This window comes from Salvelinus namaycush, chromosome 23 (assembly GCF_016432855.1).
Source record: "Salvelinus namaycush isolate Seneca chromosome 23, SaNama_1.0, whole genome shotgun sequence".
NCBI classification, from domain to species: Eukaryota; Metazoa; Chordata; class Actinopteri; order Salmoniformes; family Salmonidae; genus Salvelinus; species Salvelinus namaycush.
Window position 1 is genome coordinate 37,952,559 of NC_052329.1, and position 27,233 is coordinate 37,979,791.

The following is a 27,233-nucleotide window of genomic DNA, read 5'->3' on the forward strand; positions in this document are numbered from 1 at the left end:
AATAAGTCGTGAAATACTCAATGCTTCTGATTAGACAGGTTGATTACAAAGGCATTGCAGTATGGCGATTGGTGACCTCTACGTGGCTTTACGGCTAATCATCCTCAGTCAGTGGAGGAATGTGTATTCTTGTGATGTATCATAAAAGGAGCCGAGCAGCTGCCAGATGATGTCGACGTTCCTCTGGGGGAAAAAGGTCATTGTAAGCTCAGAGGCACGGTTATGTGGGGGGAGGGTGGGGGTAAAGAAGGAAGGAAGGAGAAGCAGTCAAGAGAAAGTATCCAAGGTTTCAGCTTCTCCGGGACCAGCAGTGGAATCTTTTTATGTTTTGTTTATCTGACAGAAGATGGATATCAGATGGTAAATGTCTCAATCTTTCCTCACACTTTCTCTCTCGCTTTCTCTACTTTTACCTTCTTTCTCATCCTGTTTCTCTGGTTTTCTTTCCCTCCCCGTCTCTGTCCTTTCTCTCTTTTTCTTTCCTGTCTTCCCCTATCCCCCCCCTCTCTATTTTCTCTCTCCCTTTTCCAGTATCTCTCTATATCTCTCCCTTCCGCCTAGCTCTCTTTGTCCCTCGCATTTAAACACCACTCAAGTCATCCCTTCACACACAGAAGGATTATCAGAGAGAGACAACCATGTGTGGTTCTCGCAACACAAGCTCCAAAGAAAACGCCCATCCCTCTCTGTAACTGCAGCAACAGAGATATGACATCGCCGTTTTAATTATTGGCGTGTGGGGCCATCTGTGTTACCAGCTGTAGATTACGGACTACGTGTCCGTTTTAATTGCGGCTCCGTTTGCTGTATTTTGTAGTATGTTAGCTGTCAGTGAGGCGGATTGGAGCCGTGCTCTCCGTGAGCCACAGCGTCTCCAGAGTTTTCTGTTCAGCTTTCCTCATCAGCACCAGAGCGCTCTTATCCAGACCGTAAGGACCGTAGGGACCACCACTAGGATGGGAACCATGAGCCCTACAAATACCCTACCCTACTGTCAACCTGGGCACAGAGGGACTATGTCCCATCCCCACAGCCACATCCCACTCCTTCATTAAAGCGGGGGCCTATAGGGATCTCTCATGTTCAGAACATGAGTTAAAAAGATGTACTGACTCAGTTGATGAGGAAGTACATTATTTTCCTGTGCTGTATTTTTGTTCTCTTTTTATATTTTACCTTGAGGGACTGAGAGAGGAACTGATTTGACCCATAATGGAATTATACGTGTAAACGTAAGAAAAACATATGCAAATCTGGGTAGCTTCCTTTTTTGTTTATTGGATGAACATTGTCAACATGTCTTCAATGTCCAGTACTGTGTTTTCTGGGATTTCAACACCAGCATTGTTTACTACATAGATTTTGTTTAGGATAAATATGAAATTGAACAATGTTCTCATTTGTCGGTCCACAAAACAGGCAAATTAGAATATAAAGGTTCATTTGTAAACCAAGCATCTATCAATAAAAACCTGTGGCAGACCTGAAGAGATACAAGGGCCCTTCAAGCGGAACGACCCTGTAACATAAAGCCAGAACAGACAGCCTTTGAAAGGATTTTCCATACCAATGAGGACAGGCATTAATAGAAAGGTCCAATTAAAAGAACATGATGCATATGAATGAACATCCAACCTCATCACCAAGCAGGATATTAGAAAAACTACACAAAGGCTACAGTCCTTTTCTTTGAACAATTTAAGGACAACCTGATTGACTGATTGTCCATGAAAGTGGGTTGATATGAAAGAACATGTTATTGAAGTCACACAGACAAACATGCTGTCCTTTTGACAATGTGCACGGAAGGGATTTACTGCAATAGATGAAGGGCATACATACAACAGACACGCTCACAGTTACATGTAATCTGATTACCAAAAAAAACTGTAACTGTAATCAATTACGTTACCAGCAAGAATATTGTAATCAGATTACAGATACTTTTGAAAAACTAGATGATTACTTCTTAGATTACTTTTAAACTCAGAAAGGATGTTGTTTTCTCAATGGTATTCAATTCAGTATTGAAAAAGCATCAGTTTGTTCCACCTGAGCGAGTCAGGGATCACTACGATGACACACCAAATGCGTTTGATGGATCCTTTTTGTCTTCTTCCAATGCCTCTTAAAGGGAAAGTAATCCAAAAGTAACAGAAAGGGAGTTTGGGTAATTCAAAAGTTACGTTACTGATTACAATTTTAGACAGGTAACTAGTAACTGTAAATGATTACATTTAGAAAGTAACCTACCCAACCCTGAACACAAACACTGTATGTAATCAGATCATGTTTGTATGTGTCTTCCATGTTACTGCGATGACGGAACTGTCTCTCTCCCTTTGACTCTTTCTGTTCCCACAGCAGCACAGTCTCATGTCCTCCCTTACCCCGTTACTGACCAGCACATACAGCACTGGGTCCACCACACTGTTCAGGCTGGACAGGGCCAGCGTGCACGAGAAGGGGAAGTGCATGATCTCCTCAAACTCACAGTACCTCTGTTCTTCCATATAGTAGTAGGCCAGGGAACGGGTCAGCAGGAGGAGATGGTAGGGGGCGAAGCACACAGAGAAGATCCCCATCACCCCGAAGGAGAGCAGCCGTACCTTCCTCTTAACCTGCTCCCCCAGCCCCTCGCTCTGCTTCACCTGGCCCAGGATCCTCCAGTAACAGAGCCCCAGCACCAGCAGGGGCAGCAGGAAGCCGATGCCCACCCGCAGCAGGTTGAACAGGACCACGGGCTTTGGCATGGGGTAGGTCTCGTAGCAGCGGTCCTTGTCGTCGTGGGTGTCCTGCAGGTTGTCCTTGAACAGCACCAGGCCGTGTGCGGACATGACAGCCACGCACACAACCAGACACAGCACCCAGGCGTAGCGTATGCTGCGGAAGGCCTTGGTCCTCAGGGGGTAGGTGACGGCCAGGCAGCGGTCCACAGAGATGCAGCACAGCAGGTAGATGCTAAGGTACATGTTGGAGTAGTAGAAGAAGCCGGCCACGCTGCAGGAGAGACTGCCCAGGCTCCAGTGGTGGTCCTGGTGGTAGTAGTTGATCCAGAGAGGCATGGTGAGGATATAGAGTATGTCAGACAGGGACAGGTTGAGCAGGAATACCCCAAGGACGTTCTGGCTGCGGACCTGCTGGACGATGGGGCCAAGGGTCAAGAGGTTAAAGGCCAAGCCCAGGATAAAGGCCAGGATGTAGATGCCCATCAGGAAGTCACTGATAGGGCTTTGAGAGATTGTCACGCAAGTAAAGTTTGTTTTATTCATCTGTTTCTCCATCTGTGTTCAGGTCCAAACTGGAGTAGTTCCTGAAAAGACAAACAAGTATATTTTGTATGTAATTCGTGTAAAATAAAATACAGTTACAATCGCTTGTGATGTATGAACCCTGATCAGAAAAGCTTGATTATCACATCTATGCATTTTTCCCCCCTTTCTTTAATCCAGAAAGTCATATTAGTCACTTTTACAAGGCCATGACTCATGAATGAGACAGACTAGTCTCTCTTTACTTGAACTTCCTACCGTCTAATTTATCAGAAAGTTACTCACATAGGGCTCTATTTAATCCACGTCGCGGAAGTTCAACTTTACAGCGTGATTGGAATTTAAAGGGGCTCCCGAGTGGCGCAGTGGTCTAAGACACTACATCTCAGAGCAAGAAGCATCACTGCAGTACCTGGTTCGAGATCCAGGCTACATCACATCCGGCTGTGATTGGGAGACCCATAGGGATGAGTTTCTAAGCGTACCTCTTGACTTGTTCAATTTTAATGAGGTTGTCATTCTGACTGTTGTAAATCACACCTCAATATACTGCACTAATATGACTAGGATTTTACATCCAAATTACCACACAGTACATGGAATGATGACACACGTCATCAATACAGGCATATATCATGGCATCATAATTAATACACAATGACTGACTGGTGTTTCTTTTTTTTTTAAGAAACAAAAGATTATTTTCTGCATCTCTGCTAAAATCTGGGTAAAATATAGAAAGGTTTAGCGGAAATGCATTCAAGGTAAACGCCGCATATATCGGGTCATTTGGAAATGACCTTAAAATGGATATTGCGGAATCTGTAACGCTTCAGCTTGACAGATTCAATAGAGCCCATAAAGTATACCATAGAGACACACAAAAATAAACCCACAATACTGAATAACATATCCATTGAACACAGTTGAACTCATCCCTCAAAAGATGACATCCTCTTACTCACAATCATTTTTTTTAAATCCCAGTATCCAGCTCATCATACTTTTCTCCAACCCCATTTCGTAAACAAAATCATTAATGTGTCAAAAAGACACTTTGACTATCCACTCTAACACAGTCAAAACTGTAACATACTATTTTAGCTTCGTAATGGGCATGGATGAAAAATATGAGTCTACCCTTCAAGAGTGGGTCTCTGAGGTTTAGTAATAGTCTCACAGATATCTAAGCTAGATGCCCTCAATCTCACACAAATTATCATGGAACCTACCAGGTACCCTCATAGATATCATCCTGACCAACCTGCCCTCTAAATATACCTCTGCTGTCTTCAACCAGGATCTCAGCGATCACTGCCTCATTGCTTGCGTCCGTAATGGGTCTGCAGTCAAACGACCACCCCGCATCACTGTCAAACGCTCCCTAAAACACTTCAGCGAGCAGGCCTTTCTAATCGACCTGACCCGGGTATCCTGGAAGGATATTGACCTCATTCTGCCAGTAGAGGATGTCTGGTTATTCTTTAAAAGTGCTTTCCTCACAATCTTAAATAAGCATGCCCCATTCAAAAAAATGTAGAACCAGGAATAGATATAGCCCTTGGTTCACTCCAGACTTGACTGCCCTTGACCAGCACAAAAACATCCTGTGGCATATTGCATAAGCATCAAATAGCCCCCGCGATATGCAACTTTTAAGGGAAGTTTGAAACCAATATACATACACAGGCAGTTAGGAAAGCAAAGGCTAGCTTTTTCAAACAGAAATTTGAATACTGTAGCACAAACTCCAAAAAGTTCTGGGACACTGTAAAGTCCATGGAGAATAAGAGCACCTTCTCCCAGCTGCCCACTGCACTGAGGCTAGGATACACTGTCACCATCGATAAATCCGCGATAATTGAGAATTTCAATAAGCATTTTTCTACGGCTGGCCATGCTTTCCACCTGGCTACCCCTACCCCGGTCAACAGCTCTGCACCCCCCACAGAAACTTGCCCAAGCCTCCCCCATTTCTCCTTCACCCAAATCCAGATAGCTGATGTTCTGAAAGAGCTGCAAAATCTGGACCCCTACAAATCAGCTGGGCTAGAAAATCTGGACCCTCTCTTTCTAAAATTACCCGCCGCAATTGTTGCAACCCCTATTACTAGCCTGTTCAACCTCTCTTTCGTATCGTCTGAGATCCCCAAAGATTGGAAAGCTGCCGCAGTCATCCCCCTATTCAAAGGGGGAGACACTCTAGACCCAAACTGTTACAGACCTTTATCTATCCTACCCTGACTTTCCAAGTTCTTCGAAAGCCAAGTTAACAAACAGATCACCGACCATTTCAAATCCCACCGTACCTTCTCCGCTATGCAATCTGGTTTCCGAGCTGGTCATGGGTGCATCTCAGCCACGCTCAAGGTCCTAAACGATATCATAACCACCATCAATAAAAGACAATACCGTGCAGCCGTATTCATCGACCTGGCCAAGGCTTTCAACTCTGTCAATCACCGCATTCTTATCGGCAGACTCAACAGCCTTGGTTTCTCAAATGACTGCCTCGCCTGGTTCACCAACTACTTCTCAGACAGAGTTCAGCATGTCAAATCGGAGGGCCTGTTGTTCGTACCTCTGGCAGTCTCTATGGGGTGCCACAGGGTTCAATTCTCGGGCCGACTCTTTTCTCTGTATACATCAATAATGTTGCTCTTGCTGCTGGTGATTCTCTGATCCACCTCTACGCAGACGACACCATTCTGTATACTTCTGGCCCTTCTTTGGACACCGTTAACAAATCTCCCTACGAGCTTCAATGCCATACAACTCTCCTTCTGTGGCCTCCAACTGCTCTTAAATGCATGTAAAACTAAATGCATGCTCTTCAAACAATCGCTGCCCGCACCTGCCCGCCCATCTAGCATCACTACTCTGGACGGTTCTGACTTAGAATATGTAAATACCTAGGTGTCTGGTTAGACTGTAAACTGTCTTTCCAGACTCACATTAATTATCTCCAATCCAAAATTAAATCAGCTCCCTATTTCGCAACAAAGCATCCTTCACTCATGCTGCCAAACATACCCTCGTAAAACTGACTATCCTACCGATCCTTGATTTCGGCGATGTCATTTACAAAATAGCCTCCAAACTCTACTCAGCAAATTGGATGCAGTCTATCACAGTGCCATCCGTTTTGTCACCAAAGCCCCATATTCTACCCACCACTGCGACCTGTATGCTCTCGTTGGCTGGCCCTCGCTTCCTATTCGTCGCCAAACCCACTGGCTCCAGGTCATCTATAAGTCTTTGCTAGGTAAAGACTTATCTCAGCTCACTGGTCACCATAGCAGCACCCACCCATAGCACGCACTCCAGCAGGTATATTTCACTGGTCACCCCCAAAGCCAACTCCTTCTTTGGCCGCCTTTCCTTCCAGTTCTCTGCTGCCAATGACTGGAACGAATTGCAAAAATCACTGAAGCTGGAGATTCATATCTCCCTCACTAACTTTAAGCATCAGCTGTCAGAGCAGCTTACATATCATTGCACCTGTACATAGCACATCTGTAAATAACCCACCCAACTACCTCATCCCCATATTGTTATTATTTATTTTTTTGCTCCTTTGCACCCCAGTATCTGTACTTGCGCATTCATCTTCTGCACATCTATCACTCCAGTTTTTAATTGCTCAATTGTAATTATTTCGCCACTATGGCCTATTTATTGCCTTACCTCCCTAATCTTACTTCATTTGCACACACTGTATATAGACTCTGTTATTGTGTTATTGACTGTACGTTTGTTAATTCCATGTGTAACTCTGTGTTGTTTGTGTCGCACTGCTTTGCTTAATCTTGGCCAGGTCGCAGTTGTAAATGACAACTTTTTCTCAACTGGCCTACCTGGTTAAATAAAGGTGAAATTAAAAATAGAAAAATAACGGTTTGAGCCTTATTTCAGTGCAACTCGCTAACTCCAAATTGCCTATGAAACTACAGCATCTCCCCACTTTTAACCCTTTCGTGTGAAAAGTTTCACCAATTTCAGGCTTTGTGACTCATCTTTTCTGACCCCCTCAGTGTATGATAGCAGTTACTGTCATGGGGTTCAGGACCTTATGATTGGACAAAAATGTGTCATGGAAATATTGGCTCCCACCTCCTAACGGGTTTATATTACCTTATGTTAATGCCGCTGTTCAGTAATTGCATCTAAATTTGCCATGGATATTGCTCTGCATGATTTCAAACTGGCTGACGATCTGCTACAGCACAGGTTGTGATTAGTGGGAGAGCATTTGCACTTCATTGTGACGTCCGATGAGCCAGACTCTGTGATTGGAGGAACTAGATATTTGGAGGCGATAAGACTGACAGCAGGACAGTTCATAGGTTTAATACGTGTTTAAATCCTTTACTCTAATGTAAGGACGGACATACTGTAGTTCTATAGAGTTCATATGGGTTGTTGTGATAATAGCAGGAAGAAATCTGTCCTGCGGCTGTAACTTGGTGATGACATTCGGACTGGTACTGCACACTGATAATCAGATCTAAGTTTCTGTCCTAGCTTGCTCCGGAAATAGACAGGCAAGTCTGACTATCACACGAAACAGACATCATCATTAAAATCTAAATCCCAATTAGACTCTGGGAAACATGGTAGCAACAATGTGATGGATATCTATGTTCCTTTCAATACCACCTACACCAACATGTTTTTAGATTATTAGTAGCACAATCACATAATTACCTTTTCAGGTCTCTGGTGGAGTAATACAAAGTGTAATTTATTTTGCTGTTGATTGCACTAAAAGGTGTTGATTGGTATTGAGGAGTAGTTTGGTTCGAGCTCAAATTGGCGAAAGAATTAGTTATGAAAGATAAGACAGGAAATCCGTTTTTTATTTATGAGGCTGAGTAGATGATGTTGCTATGTTCCATCCACCTCCTACTCAGGCTTTGTTGTTGTCAGTGTGCAGAAACAGAAGACCCTTAATGGTATAAGTGGATGATCGGGAGGAAGTTTGATTTCTCATCCAGCCTCACAAATTTAGATGCCATTTGGAAGTAGAGCTGTGTGTGTGTGTGTGTGTGTGTGTGTGTGTGTGTGTGTGTGTGTGTGTGTGTGTGTGTGTGTGTGTGTGTGTGTGTGTGTGTGTGTGTGTGTGTGTGTTTGTGTGTGTTTGTGTGTGTGTGTGTGTGTGTGTGTGTGTGTGTGTGTGTGTGTGTGTGTGTGTGTGTGTGTGTGTGTGTGTGTGTGTGTGTGTGTGTGTGTGCGCCAGGCAATGTACAGATGTATGATCTTAATTTGATCCAGTTTGCTAAAGCAGGAAAATATTCCTGCAGCAACAGAAAATGTGACTTATAATGCGGATTTTAATTCATGGGCATTTTTGTAGGGGTTGATACATTTTTCTTGAGAGAAAATCAAGTCTGAAATTTGAAAGTGGAAATTCCGAACTTCAGAAGCCGTCTTAAACCTCAAATACACTACAAGTTGTGCATTTCCTGCATTTCAAAAAAGTTATACTGTTACAGGGTGATCAAATTAAGATCCTAAACGCATGGGGAAAAATGGTGCTATCTAGAACATAAAAGAGTTGTTCGGCTGGCCTCATAGGAGGACCCTTTGGAGAACCCTTTTTGGTTCCAGGTAGAACACTTTTAGTTCTAGCTAGAACCACCTTTAGGGGTCCATGTAGAACCCTTTCCACAGAGGGTTCTACATGGATCCCAAAGGGGTTCTACCTGGAACCAAAAAGTGTTCTCCTATTGGGACAGCCAAAGAACCCTTTTGGAACCCTTTTTTCTAAGAGTGTACACGTGTAAGTATGGGTGTGTTGGTGTGCATTTGTGGGTGTGGGTGTGGGTAGGCCTATGGGTGTATGTAGCACTGCATGTGTTACGGAAGTTGGCAGTCTCACTAAATTAGCATGAAATGTCATGTGATGTAAAGGTACTCTACACTATAGAATTAGTATGTTTATCTAGCCTGATGAAGCACTCAATCCTATTCCCTGGTTTAATCCTCGTGGTATTGATACTAAAAGGTAATTCTATGGGTGACCCACAGATGTGTCATTAATCTAAGTTCTCACCATGTGGATGACTGAGACATAGCATGCAAAATAAAAGAGCCTACCTGACCAGTGGTCCATGAGGTGAGATTAGTCGTTCATTATGTACCCGCTAAGACTGAGCATTGACTATGTGATGTTTTCATTTTTACAACGGTAGTCCAAACCCTCATGAATAGGGCAACCTGTGAACTGTATTTTGGTTTGCTGAAAGACTACAGACCTGAAAGACAACTTGTGTAAATCAATAATCAGAACATTCTGCTATGCTGGTGTAATCTACTGTACTAGTACAGGGTTTCCCAAACTTGGTCCTGGGCCCCACCTGGGGGCACGTTTTGTTTTTTGCCCCACCACTACACAGCTAATTCAAATAATCAACTCATCATCGAGCTTTGATTAGTTGAGTCAGCTGTGTAGTGCTAGGGGGGGGGGGGGGACCCAAGAGGGGGCCCCAGGACCGAGTTTGGGAAACCCTGTACTAGAGCACTGACTAGTCAGACCATTTGGCCCGACAGTAATCACTGTGGGATCTATAAACATCTTTTAGTTTCAGAGACATTGGTGGGATAATCATTGCGTTGTTGAACATTTTGCCAACAGCTTGAGGTGCGAGTAACTCTGGTCTTCCTCTCGTATGCAACAAGGATCGCTGACGTTCCATTGACTCCTAAAATACATTCATATTGTGGACACATAGTGCATGATACTGTCTCACTGTGACAGCTGTGCGTGTGTTCTTGTGCTATATTGTGGATACCCTGCACTCCACCACAATTCCATTTCCTCTTTCTTTAAAAAAGAAAGGATGGCAGAATGTCTGTCCAAACTCGTACATTCCGGTACATTACTGAAGAACACCGGAGGTCTACTTTCTCAGGCAAGCTTTGGTTATATCTCAAGTTTGACCTGGAGAATGCACTTGTTTTTTTTTAAAGCTATCTGACCTGTCTCATTAATAAACGCTTTGTGAATATTAGTGTAGCGGGCAACCCTTCATAAGGAGTCTGCAACTATACATGCTACCTGCCGTGCATTCTCTCCCACAGGAGTCTCTGTCTGCTACATGTCAGATTTAAACGCCATCTTGGATAACTCCCTGAGATTGCGGGTGTACTTCCCTCCTTGTATTGTCCGTGTTCTCTTAAAACGTCAAACAAACCTTGCTTAGCACCTAGAAGAGTACATTTGACTGACACTACATGTAATATCTACCCACTGAAGCCATCCTTCCTAGCCCTCTAAAGACGTTTCTAATGTGGATTTCACTTAATTACATCTATCCAGCAGTATGCTAACGTTCTCTTAGCCAAACACAGGCGTGAACTCGCAGACGTCCAGTGACAGCTAAAAGTAAGCTCTCCCAGGTTACAGTCAGTCTCGTGTCCCAACGGTCTCAACGCATAACTCGTTCACATCTTTAGCAAAATGTCCTCTTCTTTCTCAATCGGAAGACTGTTCTCCTCCACATTTCCACAGTTCTCAGAATCCACCCTCTGTCTCGCCCTTTAAGCACCTGTGAGAGCAATTAGCATGTCTTCCATCATTGAACCAGTCACTGGCTACATTCCCAGACCTCTTTAGTCTAATCATTTAGTAAGGCTGACACACTGCTACAGGCTAGTCATCATTCTTTTTACCACTGTCATCCTGGGGCCAGAGCAACAGGGAAAAGGGCGTGTTGGGGGGAAGGGAGTTCTTTTAGGACCGAATTAAAAATTAAACTTGTCAGCGCAATCTTTAGGTAGAATATTTAAAAAGCGCGCACCTGCATCTGTGAGGTGATTTGAACTGAGACCTAAAGGACTCTCCGATCAACTTGAGAGACTATTTGTATGTCTTATCTTCTAAAACATACAGTGATACTCTGTGCACTAACTTTTAGTAAATGTCTTAACTCCGTCAGAGAGGAAAATGTTGACAAAAGCTTTATCATTCTTTCAGCTACACTTTTAATCACTTCTGAGTCCTGAACACCGTTTTAGAAGTCCTCACCTGTCAGTTGTGGGACTTAGCTTGTTGTCGACAATGGTTCTCCAAAGTGGGTCAAGAACTTCTGTCTCCTTCCGTAACCCTCATGCACAGGAGATTTCCATTCAGTCAGCCTGAGGGGAGGCTTCAGAACATTTGAGGTACTGCCAGACCATTAGAGTCCCACATGGTGACAGTAAGAAAGCTGCGACCACTCCAGTTAGAAACACTCTGATGAGAGAAGACAACCGACAGGCTGATGTTTTCAACCCAGTACACGTCCTCCGCGATGGGGAAACGCCAACCATTAGCAGTCAGTCCACTCACTGAAGTCAAGAAGTCAGTCAGACAGACATGCACGAGAGAGACGGAGAGAGAATAAGTCAGACACGAGAGGGGAAGAGAAGAGGGATGTTTAGGGCAGGAGGGTGGGAGTTTTCTTCAGAATACACGTGCATCTTAAAAGTAATGACTTTAGGGCGGGGGTGGGGGGGGTTAGAGACTCAGCTAGAGCCCCTGTCACACACTACCTCCCTGGCATCTCCAGATGTATATCGTTCAAACTGAAACGTTCAACTTGACTGGCAGTCAGGCTGACCACAATGGTAGTTTCCTCCACAGGAGACCACAAAGAAACTAACAAGAGACAAAGAGAGCTAACAGCAGCAGCAGACACTCCAGACATGCAGGCATTGTGAGTCAATAATACAATGGAAGATACCGATCTTCAGATCTGTCTAGTGGGCTTTTCCTGTGACGTAGAGGTCCAATACAACACGTCAACCGGACTGAAAACGTCAGTGAAAATGCCGAAATGATTCAACACGGGTCAGGTCGTCCCGAACGTCATCTCTGTACTAGAGGTGAACCACATCTGGGGATCACGTGACTTGGACAGCATCTGCCGATTAATACTGGAGGGAGATATGTGTATCACAGTCAACGTTTATCTGGGAATGGGAAGTGAATATCCTGTATAAACCGACTCGCCCTACACTCTGTGTAAATATTTATCATTCAGTCTTTGAATTTTGTTTTGTAATACTCTCTCAACATGCATGTGAGGTTCAATGAGTCACAGCTGTGACAAAATGATTTTTTTAAATGAACGTTGCTGCAGGGAGATGTACAGTACAGGAATGCATGAAGGGACAGTGCATTTGGAAAGTATTCAGACCCCTTCCATTTTCCACATTTCGTTACATTACCGCCTTATTCTAAAATGTATTAGATTAATTGTTTTGCTCATCAACACATAATTATTTTATTTTTATTTAACAATGTCCCATAATAATAACACGAAAACGGGTTTTTGGACATTTTTGCAAATGTATTAAAAATAAAAAAACAGGGATACCTTATTTACATAAGTATTCTATCCGTTTTGCTATAAGACTCTAAATTGAGATCAGGTGCATCCTGTTTCCATTCATCATCCTTGAGATGTTTCTACCGCTTGATTGGAGTCCACTTGTGGTAAATCTAATTGATTGGACATGATTTGGAAAAGAACACACCAGTCTATATAAGGTCCCACAGTTGACAGTGCATGTCAGAGCAAAAACCAAGCCATGAGGTCGAAGGAATTGTCCGTAGAGCTCAGAGACAGGATTGTGTTGAAGCACAGATCTGGGGAAGGGTACCAAAAAATGTCTGCAGCATTGAAGGTCCCCAAGAACACAGTGATCATTCTTAAATGGAAGAAGTTTGGAACCACCAACACTCTTCCTAGAGCTGGCCACCCGGCCAAACCGAGCAATCGGGAGAGAAGGGCCTTGGTCAGGGTGGTGACCAAGAACTCGATGTTTACTCTGACAGAGCTTCAGAGTTCCTCTGTGGAGATGGGAGAACCATCCAGAACGACAACCATCTCTGCAGAACTCCACCAATCAGGCCTTTATGGTAGAAGACCACTCGCTTGGAGTTTGCAAAAAGGCACCTAAAGAACTCTCAGACCATGACAAACAAGATTCTCTGGTTTGATGAAACAAAGATTGAACTCTTTGGCCTTAATGCCAAGTGTCACATCTGGAGGAAACCTGGCACCATCCCTACGGTGAAGCATGGTGGTGGCAGCATCATGCTGTGGCGATGTTTTTTAGTGGCAGGGACTGGGAGACTAGTCAGGATTGAGGGAAAGATGAACGGAACAAAGTACAGAGAGATCCTAGATGAAAACCTGCTCCAGAGAAGGTTCACCTTCCAACAGTACAACGACCCTAAGCACACAGACAAGACAACACAGGAGTGTCTTCAGGACAAGTCTCTGAATGTCCTTGAGTGGCCCAGCCAGAACCCAGACTTGAACACAATCGAACATCTCTGGAGAGACCTGAAAATAGCTGTGCAGCAACGCTCCCCATCCAACCTGACAGGACTTGAAAGGATCTGCACAGAAGAATGGGAGAAACTCCCCAAATACAGGTGTGTCAAGCTTGTAGTGTCATACCCAAGAAGATTTGAGGCTGTAAGCGCTGCCAAAGGTGCTTCAACAAAGTACTGAGTAAAGGGTCTGAATACTGTGATATTTCAGTTTTTATTTGTAATAACTAACTTTTCTAAAAACCTGTTTTTGCTTTGTCATTATTGGGTCTTGTGTGTTAGATTGAAGAGGGATTTTTTTTCATCCTTTTTAGAATAAGTCTGTAACGTAACAAAATGTGGAAAAAGTCAAGAGGTCTGCTTACTTTCCGAATGCACTGTATGTGGGTAAATGAGCAGATATAAATGTCAGTGGTGATACGTTTCAGAGATTAGAAGTTGGAGTTGGAGAGAAAAGGAAAATCTGTCCTGAAGTGAGGATGTGTTGTGCTCAACAGGGAGATGGAGAGATGAAGTGAGAGAGACAGAGCCCCCTCTATGGGGTGGCAAAGCCGGGCATGGTATGGAGTCACCAGACAGAATTTGTGCCCCCACTGTTTGTTTCCCCATAAACGTAATGAATGGTATATGAATTACAATGCCTGGTTTTGCCAATGTAGCGTTGTTGGGCCTGCCCGTAGCGCAGACCGGGTCAGAGGCTATGCCGGGTGCGCTTTCATGATCTGAGGAGGGGGAGGGAGGGGGGGGTGTAATAATGAAATATTTAGTACTTAAAATCCCAAAATGCATTGTGATTGGGCACCTAGCCATGCAATGTCATAAGATACCGTCTTCATCACCTTCATTTAGGAATCTAATTGGATCCCACCCAGGTCGGGATCAAATTAACCGTTCTTTTCTCTCAAAGAGAGAGAAAAAAGTTGTTCACTTTTCCAGACAGCTACAGCTAATAATAGGCTAGCTAGTAGCTACTAGCTTCGTTAAGTTCAGGAAGCGGTGAGCTGAATATTTATAGCTGGCTAATCAGCATGGATATCCAAAAATGGCTAGGCACTGCCAAAAGCAAAAAGAAACAGAGGACCACCATGTCGAGTGCGATGCCAAGCTCACCGAGCAGCCCGCTAGGCCTACCACCGAGAATGAGGAGCCTAGCAGCAAATGTAATACCCGCCCATCCCCCACGCTGCCTGCTGACCAACAAGATTGAGGAGAGCCAGGGCCTAGCACCAACACCACGAGGGTAACATCACAACAAGCACCTGCACCTCCTTTACCCCAGCCACTAGTAACTAGCTCCTGAGGACTTGTTGGATCTAACCAAAACTGAACCAGTTTATTGGTTCTTGCGAAACGAAGTCGCCACCACAGCCAGCAACAACAAATGGACCCCAATCAGTGGTCTTAAAGATACACCGGCGGGCCTTTGTCAGCAATGCAGACTGTGCTGTTGGCACTGAAACATGGGTTTGGATTAACATTTGGGACATCTACAGCAATGTGTGAAAATTCTTTCTCCACTCTTAAGGGCTTACTCAGTGAACACAGACGCAGCATGTTACATCAACGAAAAGCCTAGCCGGTCCAGCTGGCATATGAACGGGAGCTGACAAGTACATTTCGGCAGGAAGGAGGATGGAATCTGACATTTCTTATGAGGTTCAACACAGCATGGAGGAGGCTGCAACTCGTCTAAATGGTAAGCTACAACCTTTATGGCCCTGGCTACCGTGCCTGAATGATTCATTCGTTGGTTTTCCCTCATGTAAACCGCCTTGTTGTTAGGCTCATTTTTTAATGTAATGTATAGTTTAGCCCTTTGCTTTTTACTTCAATTCATCTTTTAGATTTATCTGTGATTCATAATGTCATTCCTTGCTTTTGCGGGTCTAATTGCTATTGATAGATACACAGTTTTGCGTTATTTGACGGGTATAGGGACAATGACCAATGTGGCCTATTGGTTGTGCTCGGAGGTGACGCTGCCAGCACATCTAACATTATCCTTTCATCGAGCTGACTGCCTGTAGCCTTCTGTCCACAGTCCTGAAGGATGTTTACAGTGTGTGCTGTTTTTAATGAGCGCATCTTGGGCTACCAGTCTTCGTGGGGCTTCTCTTCGATGTCTGGTGCTTTCTTGTGTGCAAAATGACAAGACAGTTGTTGTGTATATGGCTGCATTTCAGATAGGCCTCCATTTTTTTGTACATTTTGTATGTAGGACCCATACCGTGTGTAGCCTACTAAAACAAGTAGGCAAACTTTCACTCAGTTCTTATTCATTTGCATTACAGTTATTGTCTGATAGTATTGACCACTTTTACAATAGCCTATGATAACAATACAGCCTACTTTCTCACCTCTCCCTGCTCTCTTGCTATGCCGTGTGTGTGTGTGTGTGTGTGTGTGTGTGTGTGTGTGTGTGTGTGTGTGTGTGTGTGTGTGTGTGTGTGTGTGTGTGTGTGTGTGTGTGTGTGTGTGTGTGTGTGTGTGTGTGTGTGTGTGTGTGTGTGTGTTGCGCTCAGAATGTGAATTTACTCTTATTCACGGCAGATTCAAATTAGATACTGCCATGTAGAACATTTTACATCAGCTATGACTGTAGATCATTTTACATCAGCTATGACTGTAGAACATTTTAGATCAGCTATGACTGTAGAACATTTTACATCAGCTATGACTGTAGAACATTTTACATCAGCTATGACTGTAGAACATTTTAGATCAGCTATGAATGTAGAACATTTTACATCAGCTATGAATGTAGAACATTTTACATCAGCTATGACTGTAGAACATTTTAGATCAGCTATGAATGTAGAACATTTTACATCAGCTATGAATGTAGAACATTTTACATCAGCTATGAATGTAGAACATTTTACATCAGCTATGACTGTAGAACATTTTAGATCAGCTATGAATGTAGAACATTTTACATCAGCTATGACTGTAGAACATTTTACATCAGCTATGACTGTAGAACATTTTAGATCAGCTATGAATGTAGAACATTTTACATCAGCTATGAATGTAGAACATTTTACATCAGCTATGACTGTAGAACATTTTAGATCAGCTATGAATGTAGAACATTTTACATCAGCTATGAATGTAGAACATTTTACATCAGCTATGACTGTAGAACATTTTACATCAGCTATGACTGTAGAACATTTTAGATCAGCTATGAATGTAGAACATTTTACATCAGCTATGACTGTAGAACATTTTACATCAGCTATGAATGTAGAACATTTTACATCAGCTATGACTGTAGAACATTTTAGATCAGCTATGAATGTAGAACATTTTACATCAGCTATGACTGTAGAACATTTTACATCAGCTATGAATGTAGAACATTTTACATCAGCTATGACTGTAGAACATTTTAGATCAGCTATGACTGTAGAACATTTTAGATCAGCTATGAATGTAGAACATTTTACATCAGCTATGACTGTAGAACATTTTACATCAGCTATGACTGTAGAACATTTTACACCAGCTATGATTGTAGAACATTTTACATCAGCTATGACTGTAGAACATGCATTTACTGTCACGCCCTGGCCTTAGAGAGACGTTTTATTTCTCTATTTGGTTAGGTCAGGGTGTGATTTGGGTGGGCATTCTATGTTTTCTATTTCTTTGTTTTTGGCCGAGTGTGGTTCCCAATCAGAGGCAGCTGTCTATCGTTGTCTCTGATTGGGATCATACTTAGGCAGCCCTTTTTCCCACCTTCTGTTGTGGGATCTTGTTTTTGTTTGTTGCATGTGTTGCACTCCTAAGCTTTTCGTTCATTGAGTTGTTTATTGTTTTTTGGTGGAACATTTAAATTAAAGAAAATGTACGCCTACCACGCTGCACCTTGGTCTTCATTTAACGACGGACGTAACACTTACTTTGATTGCGTTTGCTTTCCTGAAACTCTCCAACACAGAAAATATTGTGCACCTGAAGAAGTGGGGGCTTGGTTACGCTCATTGCAAAGTGTCTCAAATTCAACAGAAATATAGCCTATACTTCTAATGATTCAAGTTTAAGCTATGAAGCCTGTAAGAATCTTTTAGAAACTAGTGGTGCTCGTTCTGTCGAGCTGATTGATCTGTGCGTGTTGGTAGCCTAGTGGTAAGAGAGTTGGGCCATCAACCGAAAGGTTGCTAGATTGAATCCCCGAGAAAGGCAGTTAACCCACTGTTCTTAGGCCGTCATTGTAAATAACAATTTGTTCTTAACTGACTTGCCTAGTTAAATAATATATTTATTTTTTTAAGCCACAAATTATGTGTGGGCCTACTGCATCTACAGCTGCATTTCAGATACACATGTCCTAGTGGGGCACATATCCTTCTGGCAACCCAGTCTCTCGTTAATGATGTACTATATGTACAAATTAAGACTGGGTTACTTTCTTGTGTTGTTCTGTTAAATGACGGTTGTTGATGTCCACGGCTACATTTCAGATACAGTTTTGTATCTTGTGTTATTAACCTTGTGTTATTAGGGCTGTAAGACAATACTAGTTATGCCCCCTCAGGTATGTCAGCCTGGAGCCAGGCCTGGAGAGAGAGAGAGAGAGAGAGAGAGAGAGAAAGGGGAGCGAGAGGGAAAATATTTCAATTGACATTTTTCTGCGGACAACATGTCTCCTTGCCCCACCTCTGCTCTCCTCCCTGAATTCAGTTAGTTCCTGCTGCCTGTGTCTGCCAAAACTCTGCACTGCATCATACAGTAGTTATGGTGATGCCTGTCTCCTGTAACATTCTGTAACAGTTAGCATTAAGGTCATCTGTACTTAGCAAGTAGGAACATTTCATTTGGGTAGAAATGTCTTGAAAAATATTGGTGACGGTCTTACTCTACTCTGAGTGCACAACTGTGAGTGTATATGTCCATCCATGCCTTTTGATGTTTTGAGATATTATAAATACGATGTGAATGTATTACTAAGGCCTAGATTCAATCAGATGACGTGTTAACGTGTGATTGCAGACACCCACATAGGGCATATTTTGGCTGTGTAGGAGGTGGAATTGCGTTGGAGCACTCAATTCCGTGAGCAGCTGCTCCTGCATCATTTTCATGAAGCCACACCTGCCTCACTCATATTAGAAGTTCAGAATGAGTAAGTGTAGGCTATATAGAAATAATAACTCTCAAATTGAAAAATCATTCAACTAAATAATGAGGGTTTCGTTCATCTTAATGGAGGTGTAGATTACATCTCACATTCCAGTGCTTTAACTTGTTTACAAGGCTGCATGGGATTTCTGTTCATGTGATTCTGTGCAGCCAATGGCAATGTCTGCTTTAGGAGCCACTTGTAGGTTTGACATCTCTACTATAGTTCCACCTCTGACGCCGCCAAAACAACGCTATGCGATTGTCAGCGAAAGCGAATCTGATTGAATAGAGCTCTTAATACATTGTAGCCCAGAGGAGAAACTGATATCTCAGGGATTCTTGATAGACGGGACGAGAGAGAGCTACACTACCGTTCAAAAGTTTGGGGTCACTTAGAAATATCCTTGTTTTTGAAAGAAAAGCACATTTTTTGGTCCTTTGAAATAACATCAAATTGATCAGAAATACTGTGTAGACATTGTTAATGTTGTAAATGACTATTGTAGCTGGAAACGGCTGATTTTGAATGGAATATCTACATAGGCGTGCAGAGGCACATTATCAGCAACCATCACTCCTGTGTTCCAATGGCACGTTGTGTTAGCTAATCCAAGTTTATAATTTTAAAGGCTAATTGATCATTAGAAACCCATTTTGCAATTATGTTAGCACAGCTGAAAACTGTTGTCCTGATTAAAGAAGCAATAAAACTGACCTTCTTTAGACTAGTTGAGTATCTGGAGCATCAGCATTTGTGGGTTCGATTACAGGCTCAAAATGGCCAGAAACAAAGGCCTTTCTTCTGAAACTCCTCAGTCTATCCTTGTTCTGAGAAATGAAGGCTATTCCATGCGAGAAATTGCCAAGAAAATCTTGTACAACGCTGAAAATCTCGTACAATGCTGTGTACTACTCCCTTCACAGAACAGCGCAGACGGGCCCTAACCAGCATAGAAAGAGGAGTGGGAGGCCCCAGTGCACAACTGAGCAAGAGGGCAAGTACATTAGAGTGTCTAGTTTGAGAAACAGACGCCTCACAAGTCCTTAACTGGCAGCTTCATGAAATAGTACCCGCAAAACACCAGTCTCAACGTCAACAGTGAAGAGGCGACTCTGGGACGCTGACCTTCTAGGCAGAGTTGCAAAGAAGAAGCCATATCTCAGACTGCCCAATAAGAAGAAAAGATTAAGATGGATTAAAAATCACAGACACTGGACAGAGGAACTCTGCCTAGAAGGCCAGCATCCCGGAGTCGCCTCTTCACGGTTGACGTTGAGACTGGTGTTTTGATGGTACTATTTAATGAAGCTGACAGAAAAATGTCGCCCATACAAAAGGGGAAACTAACAAAGTGTCACTGACAACAACCAAAATGAAACGTGGGGTTTTAGGAGGGGTATCCACTGAAAGTTGACTAGCCACAACACTTTTTTGGAGAGTTTGAAAGTAGGATAATTTTCTCCGGACAAGGGCATTTCTGGGTATAAAGTCGACATGGAAATTAACAATATTGAAAATATTTTGAAAATTCCAAAAGCAAATCTTTCCCCTTATAAAATCCCCCTATATGTTTAAGGTGAAATAATGTAACCAAATACAAAAATGTCAACTATAAAAAAAAGTTCCCTGCCGGACAAGAATTGTCCCAACTTTCAAGAATCCCTGCTCTACAGTTACCAATAGTGTCAACTTTGCCAATTACATCCGCAGCAAATTCAGGAAGTTGTGCAAAATATGATCTTGGACAGGATGTCTCTACCGTGTAATCTAGGTTGATAACAGGGCATTGTGTGTTTTCTGTTTGAAGACATTTAAGACTGAATAGACCAATCACTGACACGTGACATCCATCACCACTAGTCTAATGGCCATCTAATTTCCCTGTATGGTTAAAAAAGTGAACTTGCCCATGTTTATAATCTTCTCTAAATCTAACACATAACCTTTTTAGTGCCTGGAAACAGCTACTGGTCACAGATACACATAGGGGCACAGAATTCACCATGGCACCATCATGCTACTTATGATTCTAGCCACATCACCCTGGCTGACAGTCCGCAGAGCAGCTGGTGCCAAGTCGAGTCCTGTGTTAGCTTACCAGGGACTGTTTTTCTGATGACTGCAGCTGTCCAATCACGGCTGTATGGTAAACAAGCCCTCAGCTTGGAGGACAGATAGCTCTGCTATGATTACACATACTTCAGCTTCACATTTCTTTACGCAGTTTGTTCATCTCACTCTCACTTTTTTTTTATTTTAAATCTGTATTTATTTTTTGCAGATAAATGGTTGATGAATCATGATGCATTTAACCTCCAGCGTGACACTCTTTATCTTTTGAAAAGTGTAGTTGGTATTTTAGAGCAAAACAACTTGTCACGTGTATGTATCCATGTTATACTATATGTTGTGTCCATATTTTGTTTGAGCTGGAAAATGTATTCTTACACATTATTTGTGCTTAGTACAGTAACTTAAGCTGATGTCTTTCCATTATAAGTTCCACTTGCTTTGCCAAATTAGTTGTCAACAACACATTTAACATTTGCTATGATGTCTTAAATCAATATGGCTGTACGTTCCTTGGATCAAAACAGGGATATATCAGCCCATTATTATAAACTCTGCAGGATAAGATGCATGGATGCACAGAGGTGAGCGCTGGCCTGGTCTGTTTCTGAGATACAATATATATGAGAGGGATTACTTCAAAGAGCCGGACTAGAATATTCCCGGCAAGAGGAAGCCACGGCAAATCAATAGAATGGCCTTTATGCATTAAGTGGAACTTCAGCCCCCTACATTTTCCTTTCACTAACATGAATATATATTTCATTTTCATTCCAGTTTGGTTATATTTGTTGTTCCGTGGTTGAATGTCACAATGACATCCAGCACTGTACTTTTTTAAATAAAATAGTTTGTGTAGGTGTGTCTGTGTGTGTTTCCGTGTGTCTGTGTGCGTGCGTGTGATGACTCCTAACTCATGACCATGTTTGGCGTTGTACCGAGACGAAAACTGAACTAGTCTAAAATGTATACTGTAGGCCTATTGTCTGTTGCCATGGCAGCTAAAGGTCTAGGCAGAGTCCTATCATTGAAATAACCCCTTTCCATAACTTGACTGTGAAGGAACCATCTTTCTGGATCACGTCGCATCATTTAACAAGTATGGGTTTCATACCTGGGTTAAAATACTATTTTGTGTTTTTAAATGACTTTCAAAGACATTTTGGTTAATTTATATATTGTTTTTATTGAAAAGACAGTTGAATATTGGAATGTATTTGGAAAATCACTTGGAAAGTATTTGAAAATACTCAAATACCCTCGCTCAAATACACTCCCATTCATTTAACCCTGGTCTTTGAAAATAGGATTTGAAATAAGTATTCATATACACTTTCAAATAGTAGGCTTTTCATAGGAAATCATTTAACAGATCTTTCACATACTTCCAATAGAAGTAGTTGATTATTTGAAAATACTCAAATACACAGAAAATACATATTTAAATAACAAATACCGAAGTATTTGAACTCATGTTTGATGGGTTTATTGCTGCCACCAATAAGTTCAGAGTATGATGTCATTTTAACCTGCTGTGTGAGATGGCCACTTACCAACCAGTAGGAGTAACAAGTGTCCCTCTGTCAGACCCAGCAGGCTAGTGAAGAACTCTCACCATTCAGTTTGGTCCTGTGCAGCTAAGTCGGTAGAGCATGGGGGCGTCAAGAGTCGTGGTTTCAATTGCTGCTGGGTCCACCATATGCAAATGTGAAATAAGCATCTGCTAAATGGCATATATATAGCAGGTACTTTCCTTCACAGCTGGCCACAAGGCTCTCATAATATGCCTGTGTAGAATAATGCAAAAAGCTGGCTTTGTATCCTGACAAGAGGCACAGGTGTCAAACTCATTTCATGGAGGGACGAGTGTCTGCCGTTTTTTCTCCTCCGTTGTACATGATTGATCAATTAAGGTCACTGATTAGTTAGGAAATCCCCACCTGGTTGTCTGGGTCTAAAGTGAACACAAATTGAAAGAAAATAACAAGAATCAACAGACACTCGGCCCAGCATGGAATGAGTTTCGCACCACCCCCTTCTAAACCGTGAGAATTGAATGGAAGGGGGTTGGAAGCCATGTCTATCTGAAGACCCAGGTCTCTCCCATCTGTCCATATGTAGTATGGCATTTACACTCGTTATCTAGGAGAGCTGATTGACAGGCTGTGAAAAAGCCTTGGAAGCAGGACCCCCAAATGGGATGAAGATGTTTTAAGTAGGCAGATATTGGCCTGTCAATCAGAAGGGGAGAAAACATCTTACGAGGAAAATCTCATCCATACATGTTGATTATTAAGCATTGTCGACGCTCTCTCTCTCTCTCTGTATTTCTCTCTCTCAATCTGTCATTCAATCCACATACTGTATATGTTGCAGGGTGATGGAAACTCTGAGCAGATAATGTCTGATGAGCAATACTGATGCATGTGACGAAAAGGTACGTGGTAGGACGCAATTGGATATAGATATGAATGATATGAATAAATGACACAGATGAAAAATGGTATGTCAAGGTTTGTACTGGTGTTACATATAAATGCTGGGATCTTCAATAGGTTTACATTCTCCAAGCATACATCGATTACACTACATAAAGACATGGTTATACGTGTACATAATTAGTCCTTCATAACTATGCTTTTCTTCTAGACAAATCTACTTCACATGGACATGCAACGTGTTGACATGCTAGGTTCATAGTCAGTAATCCCTCCTCCCACACTTTAACGTTGACTCCAGTTTGTCGTCTTTCTACTGTATCTAAAAGAGCAATAGCATTTTCCCCACTGTCCATTGGTGTTTAATGGTGTCCATGACAAACTATTCAGAAAATGTCCACATTGCCTTCATTATAACAGTGTATGTCTACAGGTCTAGGACCCCCTCGAACCACCATGGCTTGTGAATTAGCACTTCTGATGATGAGCAGTCTCTAGTCTTCCCTAATAAGTCATCAATAATGGGGTTGCACCAACCAGGACAGTTCAGTGCGTTTTTCCTATTTTGTTGCATTACAACCTGTAATTGAAATATGTTTTTATTTGGATTTCATGTAATGGACATACACAAAATAGTCCAAATTGGTGAAGTCAAAAAACAGAAAAGCTGTGTGTGCATACGTATTCACCCCCTTTGCTACGAAGCCCCTAAATAAGATCTGGTGCAACCAATTACCTTCAGAAGTCACATAATTAGTTAAATAAAGTCCACCTGTGTGCAATCTAAGTGTCACATGATCTGTTACATGATCTCAGTATATATACACCTGTTCTGAAAGGCCACAGAGTCTGCAACACCACTAAGCAAGGGGCACCACCAAGCAAGCGGCACCATGAAGACCAAGGAGCTCTCCAAACAGGTCAGGGACTAAGTTGTGGAGAAGTACAGATCAGGGTTGGGTTATAAAAAAAGATCAGAAACTTTGAGCATCCCACGGAGCACCATTAAATCCATTATTAAAAAATTGAAAGAATATGGCACCACAACAAACCTGCCAAGAGAGGGCCACCCACCAAAACTCACAGACCAGGCAAGGAGGGCGTTAATCAGAGGCAACAAAGAGACCAAAGATAACTCTGAAGGAGCTGCAAAGCTCCACAGCTGAGATTGGAGTATCTGTCCATAGGACCACTTTAAGCTGTACACTCCACAGAGCTGGGCTTTCGGAAGAGTGGCCAGAAAAAAAGCCATTGCTTAAAGAAAAAAATAAGCAAACATGTTTGGTGTTCGTAGGCGTATGGGAGAAGGTACTCTGGTCAGATGAGACTAAAATTGAGCTTTTTGACCATCAAGGAAAGCGCTATGTCTGGCACAAACCCAACACCTCATCACCCCGAGAACACCATCCCCACAGTGAAGCATGGTGGTGGCAGCATCATGCTGCGCGGATGTTTTTCATCAGCAGGGACTGGGAAACTGGTCAGAATTGAAAGAATGATGGATGGCGCTAAATACAGGGAAATTCTGAAACCTGTTTCAGTCTTCCAGAGATTTGAGACTGGGATGGAGGTTCACCTTCCAGCAGGACAATGACCATAAGCATACTGCTAAAGCAACACTCAAGTGGTTTAAGGGGAACATTTAAATGTCTTGGAATGGCCTAGTTAAAGCCCAGACCTCAATCCAATTGAGAATCTGTGGTATAACTTAAAGATTGCTGTCCACCAGTGGAACCCATCCAACTTGAAGGAGCTGGAGCAGTTTTGCCTTGAAGAATGGGCAAAAATCCCAGCGGCTAGATGTGCCAAGCTTATAGAGACATACTCCAAGAGACCTGCAGCTGTAATTGCTGCAAAGGGTGGCACTATAAAGTATTGACTTTAGGGGGGTGAATAGTTACGCATGCTCAAGTTCAGTTTTTTTGTCTTATTTCTTGTTTCACAATAAAAAATATTTTGCATCTTCAAAGTGGTAGGCATATTGTGTAAATCAAATGATAACAACCCCCCCCCCCAGGTTGTAAGATTCCAGGTTGTAAGGCAACAAAATAGGAAAAATGCCAAGGGGGTGAATACTTTCGTAAGCCACTGTATCAGACGACAGTTTTAAAGGGGTAATCTTCGATTACTACATCCATTTCTGGCTTTGTTTTCTTTGCTGTCATTTGAACTGCAGATTTCCTCTGAGACCATGACACCCCACAAGCACTGGTCTGCTGCCTACAGTTATAAGCCTTTTATCTACCACTCACAGGCACTAAATGACTGGTCTGCAGCAAACAGCACATGCAGGGCGATTCCACTCATCACATTCAATGAAAATAAAAAGGAACGGTTCATAAGGATTTGTTTATGGGTGGGTATACGTTATGCATAAGTGGATCGATCGAGTCCTTAATGTTTTGTCTGTCTGTCTCTCTCCATCCACATCTCTCTCTCTGTCATCCAAACTGACCTTTGCCATACTGCAGTTTAGACTGAATGAGCACACTGCAGCAACGATATTCTAAACATCCCCTGACCACTGGATACAGTATGTCCTTGTGGGATACAGAAGAGCAGTCTGTTAAACTCAAAGTGGTCAAGGATGGGGTCTGGAGATGGGGTCTGGAGATTGGACAGGCTTGGGCGGGAGTGGGTCACCATTAGTAGACGGACAGGGGCGGGATCATGTCTATAGAAGGCGCTGTTCTACAGCTAAACCTCCCAGCCTCACCCTCCCCACTCTCCAGACCTCCATCCATCCATCCAGCCAGCCCCTCTGTCTCTCCACTCGCTCCCCACACTCCCCTCCTCTTCCCTGGGTCAGTCTTGAGTCCCTTGGGCCCTCGTGGGTCCTGGTTCTGCTGGTTCTCCAGGTTCTCAGAGTATGCTGACCCTCTCGGTGAGCCCCTGCATGTCTGCGTCCTCCCCAGCCTCATCGTCGGAGCCAGGAGCAGGCAGAGGGGGAACCAGGTGGGCCGGGTAGGGGAGCGTGTGCTCGCGGGCAAACATCTGCCAGCGGCAGTCGTCGCTCTCATGGGTGATGTAGCGCTCACCCAGCTTGGTCTCCAGCTCCCTCAGATCCAACCACGTCTGGTAGTCCTGGAGAGGAGGGAGGAATGGAGGGAGGATAGGGATGAGGGGGAAGAAGATAAGAGCAGAGAAGGAGGGACGTGGATGAGACAAGAGGTTTGAGGATGGAGAGAAACATGAGAAATTAGTCAATTAGGGGGCCTTGTGTCTCTTGTGTCTCCATTGTAGGTAATGGACTTCTGTATAGCCGCCATGCTTCTGTTGACTAGCGTACCTGTAGATAGGAGTGACTGAGGCTCTTGTCCACGCTGTAGCGTTTCCTCATCTTCACCTGGAGCAGGTTGTTGATCAGGTCAGTGGCTGAAGAGAAACACAGGCACACAGGTGAGAACAGTATGTGTATGCATTAATAATCTGTATATATGGATATACTTACCCATGCACAAGACACTTGCATTTGCCATGCATGAGTGCAAGTGTGTGTGTCTTACCATCAGGTGAGATCTGTTTCCAGGGGTTGGGTGGGTACATGAAGGCAGCGTTGTGGATCTGGTCATTGATGTCCTCGTCCTCGTTGAAGGGGAAGGTGCCACTGAGGCTGACGTACATGATGACTCCTACAGACCACATGTCCAGGGAACGGTTATAGCCCTGGTTGAGGAGCACCTCTGGGGCCAGGTAGGCCGGGGTGCCCACCACCGAACGCCTGAACGACTTCTCACCAATGATACGGGCAAAGCCAAAGTCACACAGCTTCACCTGGGGGGGGGGGGGGGGGGGGGGAGAGAGAGAAAGAGAGAGAAAGAGAGAGAGAAAAAGAGAGAGAAAGAGAGAAAAGAGAGAAAGAAAAAGAGAAAGAAAAAGAGAAAGAGAAAGAGAAAAAAAAAGAGAGAGAAAGAGAGAGAGAGAAAGAGAGAGAAAGAGAGAGAAAGAGAGAGAGAGAAAGAGAAAGAGAAAGAGAGAGAAAGAGAGAGAGAAAGAAA

At 43.1% G+C, this 27,233-nt stretch overlaps 2 protein-coding genes across 2 annotated transcripts in view; both read right to left on the minus strand.

Annotated features, from left to right (window-relative positions):
- Nucleotides 1-1,323: 1,323 nt before the first annotated feature.
- Nucleotides 1,324-3,301, minus strand: LOC120018871 (G-protein coupled receptor 4-like). Its single transcript, XM_038962090.1, has one exon. It carries the CDS (start codon nt 3,282-3,284, stop codon nt 2,283-2,285), a length of 1,002 nt encoding a protein of 333 aa, XP_038818018.1. The 5' UTR covers nt 3,285-3,301; the 3' UTR covers nt 1,324-2,282.
- Nucleotides 3,302-25,216: 21,915 nt separating this feature from the next.
- The window catches only part of LOC120018394 (serine/threonine-protein kinase D2-like), a 52,082-nt gene continuing 50,065 nt past the window's right edge, over nt 25,217-27,233 (minus strand). The window contains exons 16-18 of the mRNA XM_038961570.1: nt 26,742-27,009; nt 26,525-26,610; nt 25,217-26,319 (exon numbers count right to left, since the gene is read on the minus strand). Coding sequence (XP_038817498.1) covers nt 26,098-26,319; nt 26,525-26,610; nt 26,742-27,009 — 576 coding nt within the window. The 3' untranslated portion in view covers nt 25,217-26,097. The remainder of the gene's footprint in view (nt 26,320-26,524; nt 26,611-26,741; nt 27,010-27,233) is intronic.

Bases quoted from the DNA above. Each gene is read 5' to 3' on its own strand.
- LOC120018871 (XM_038962090.1), bottom strand. From the start codon at position 3,284: ATGGAGAAACAGATGAATAAAACAAACTTTACTTGCGTGACAATCTCT.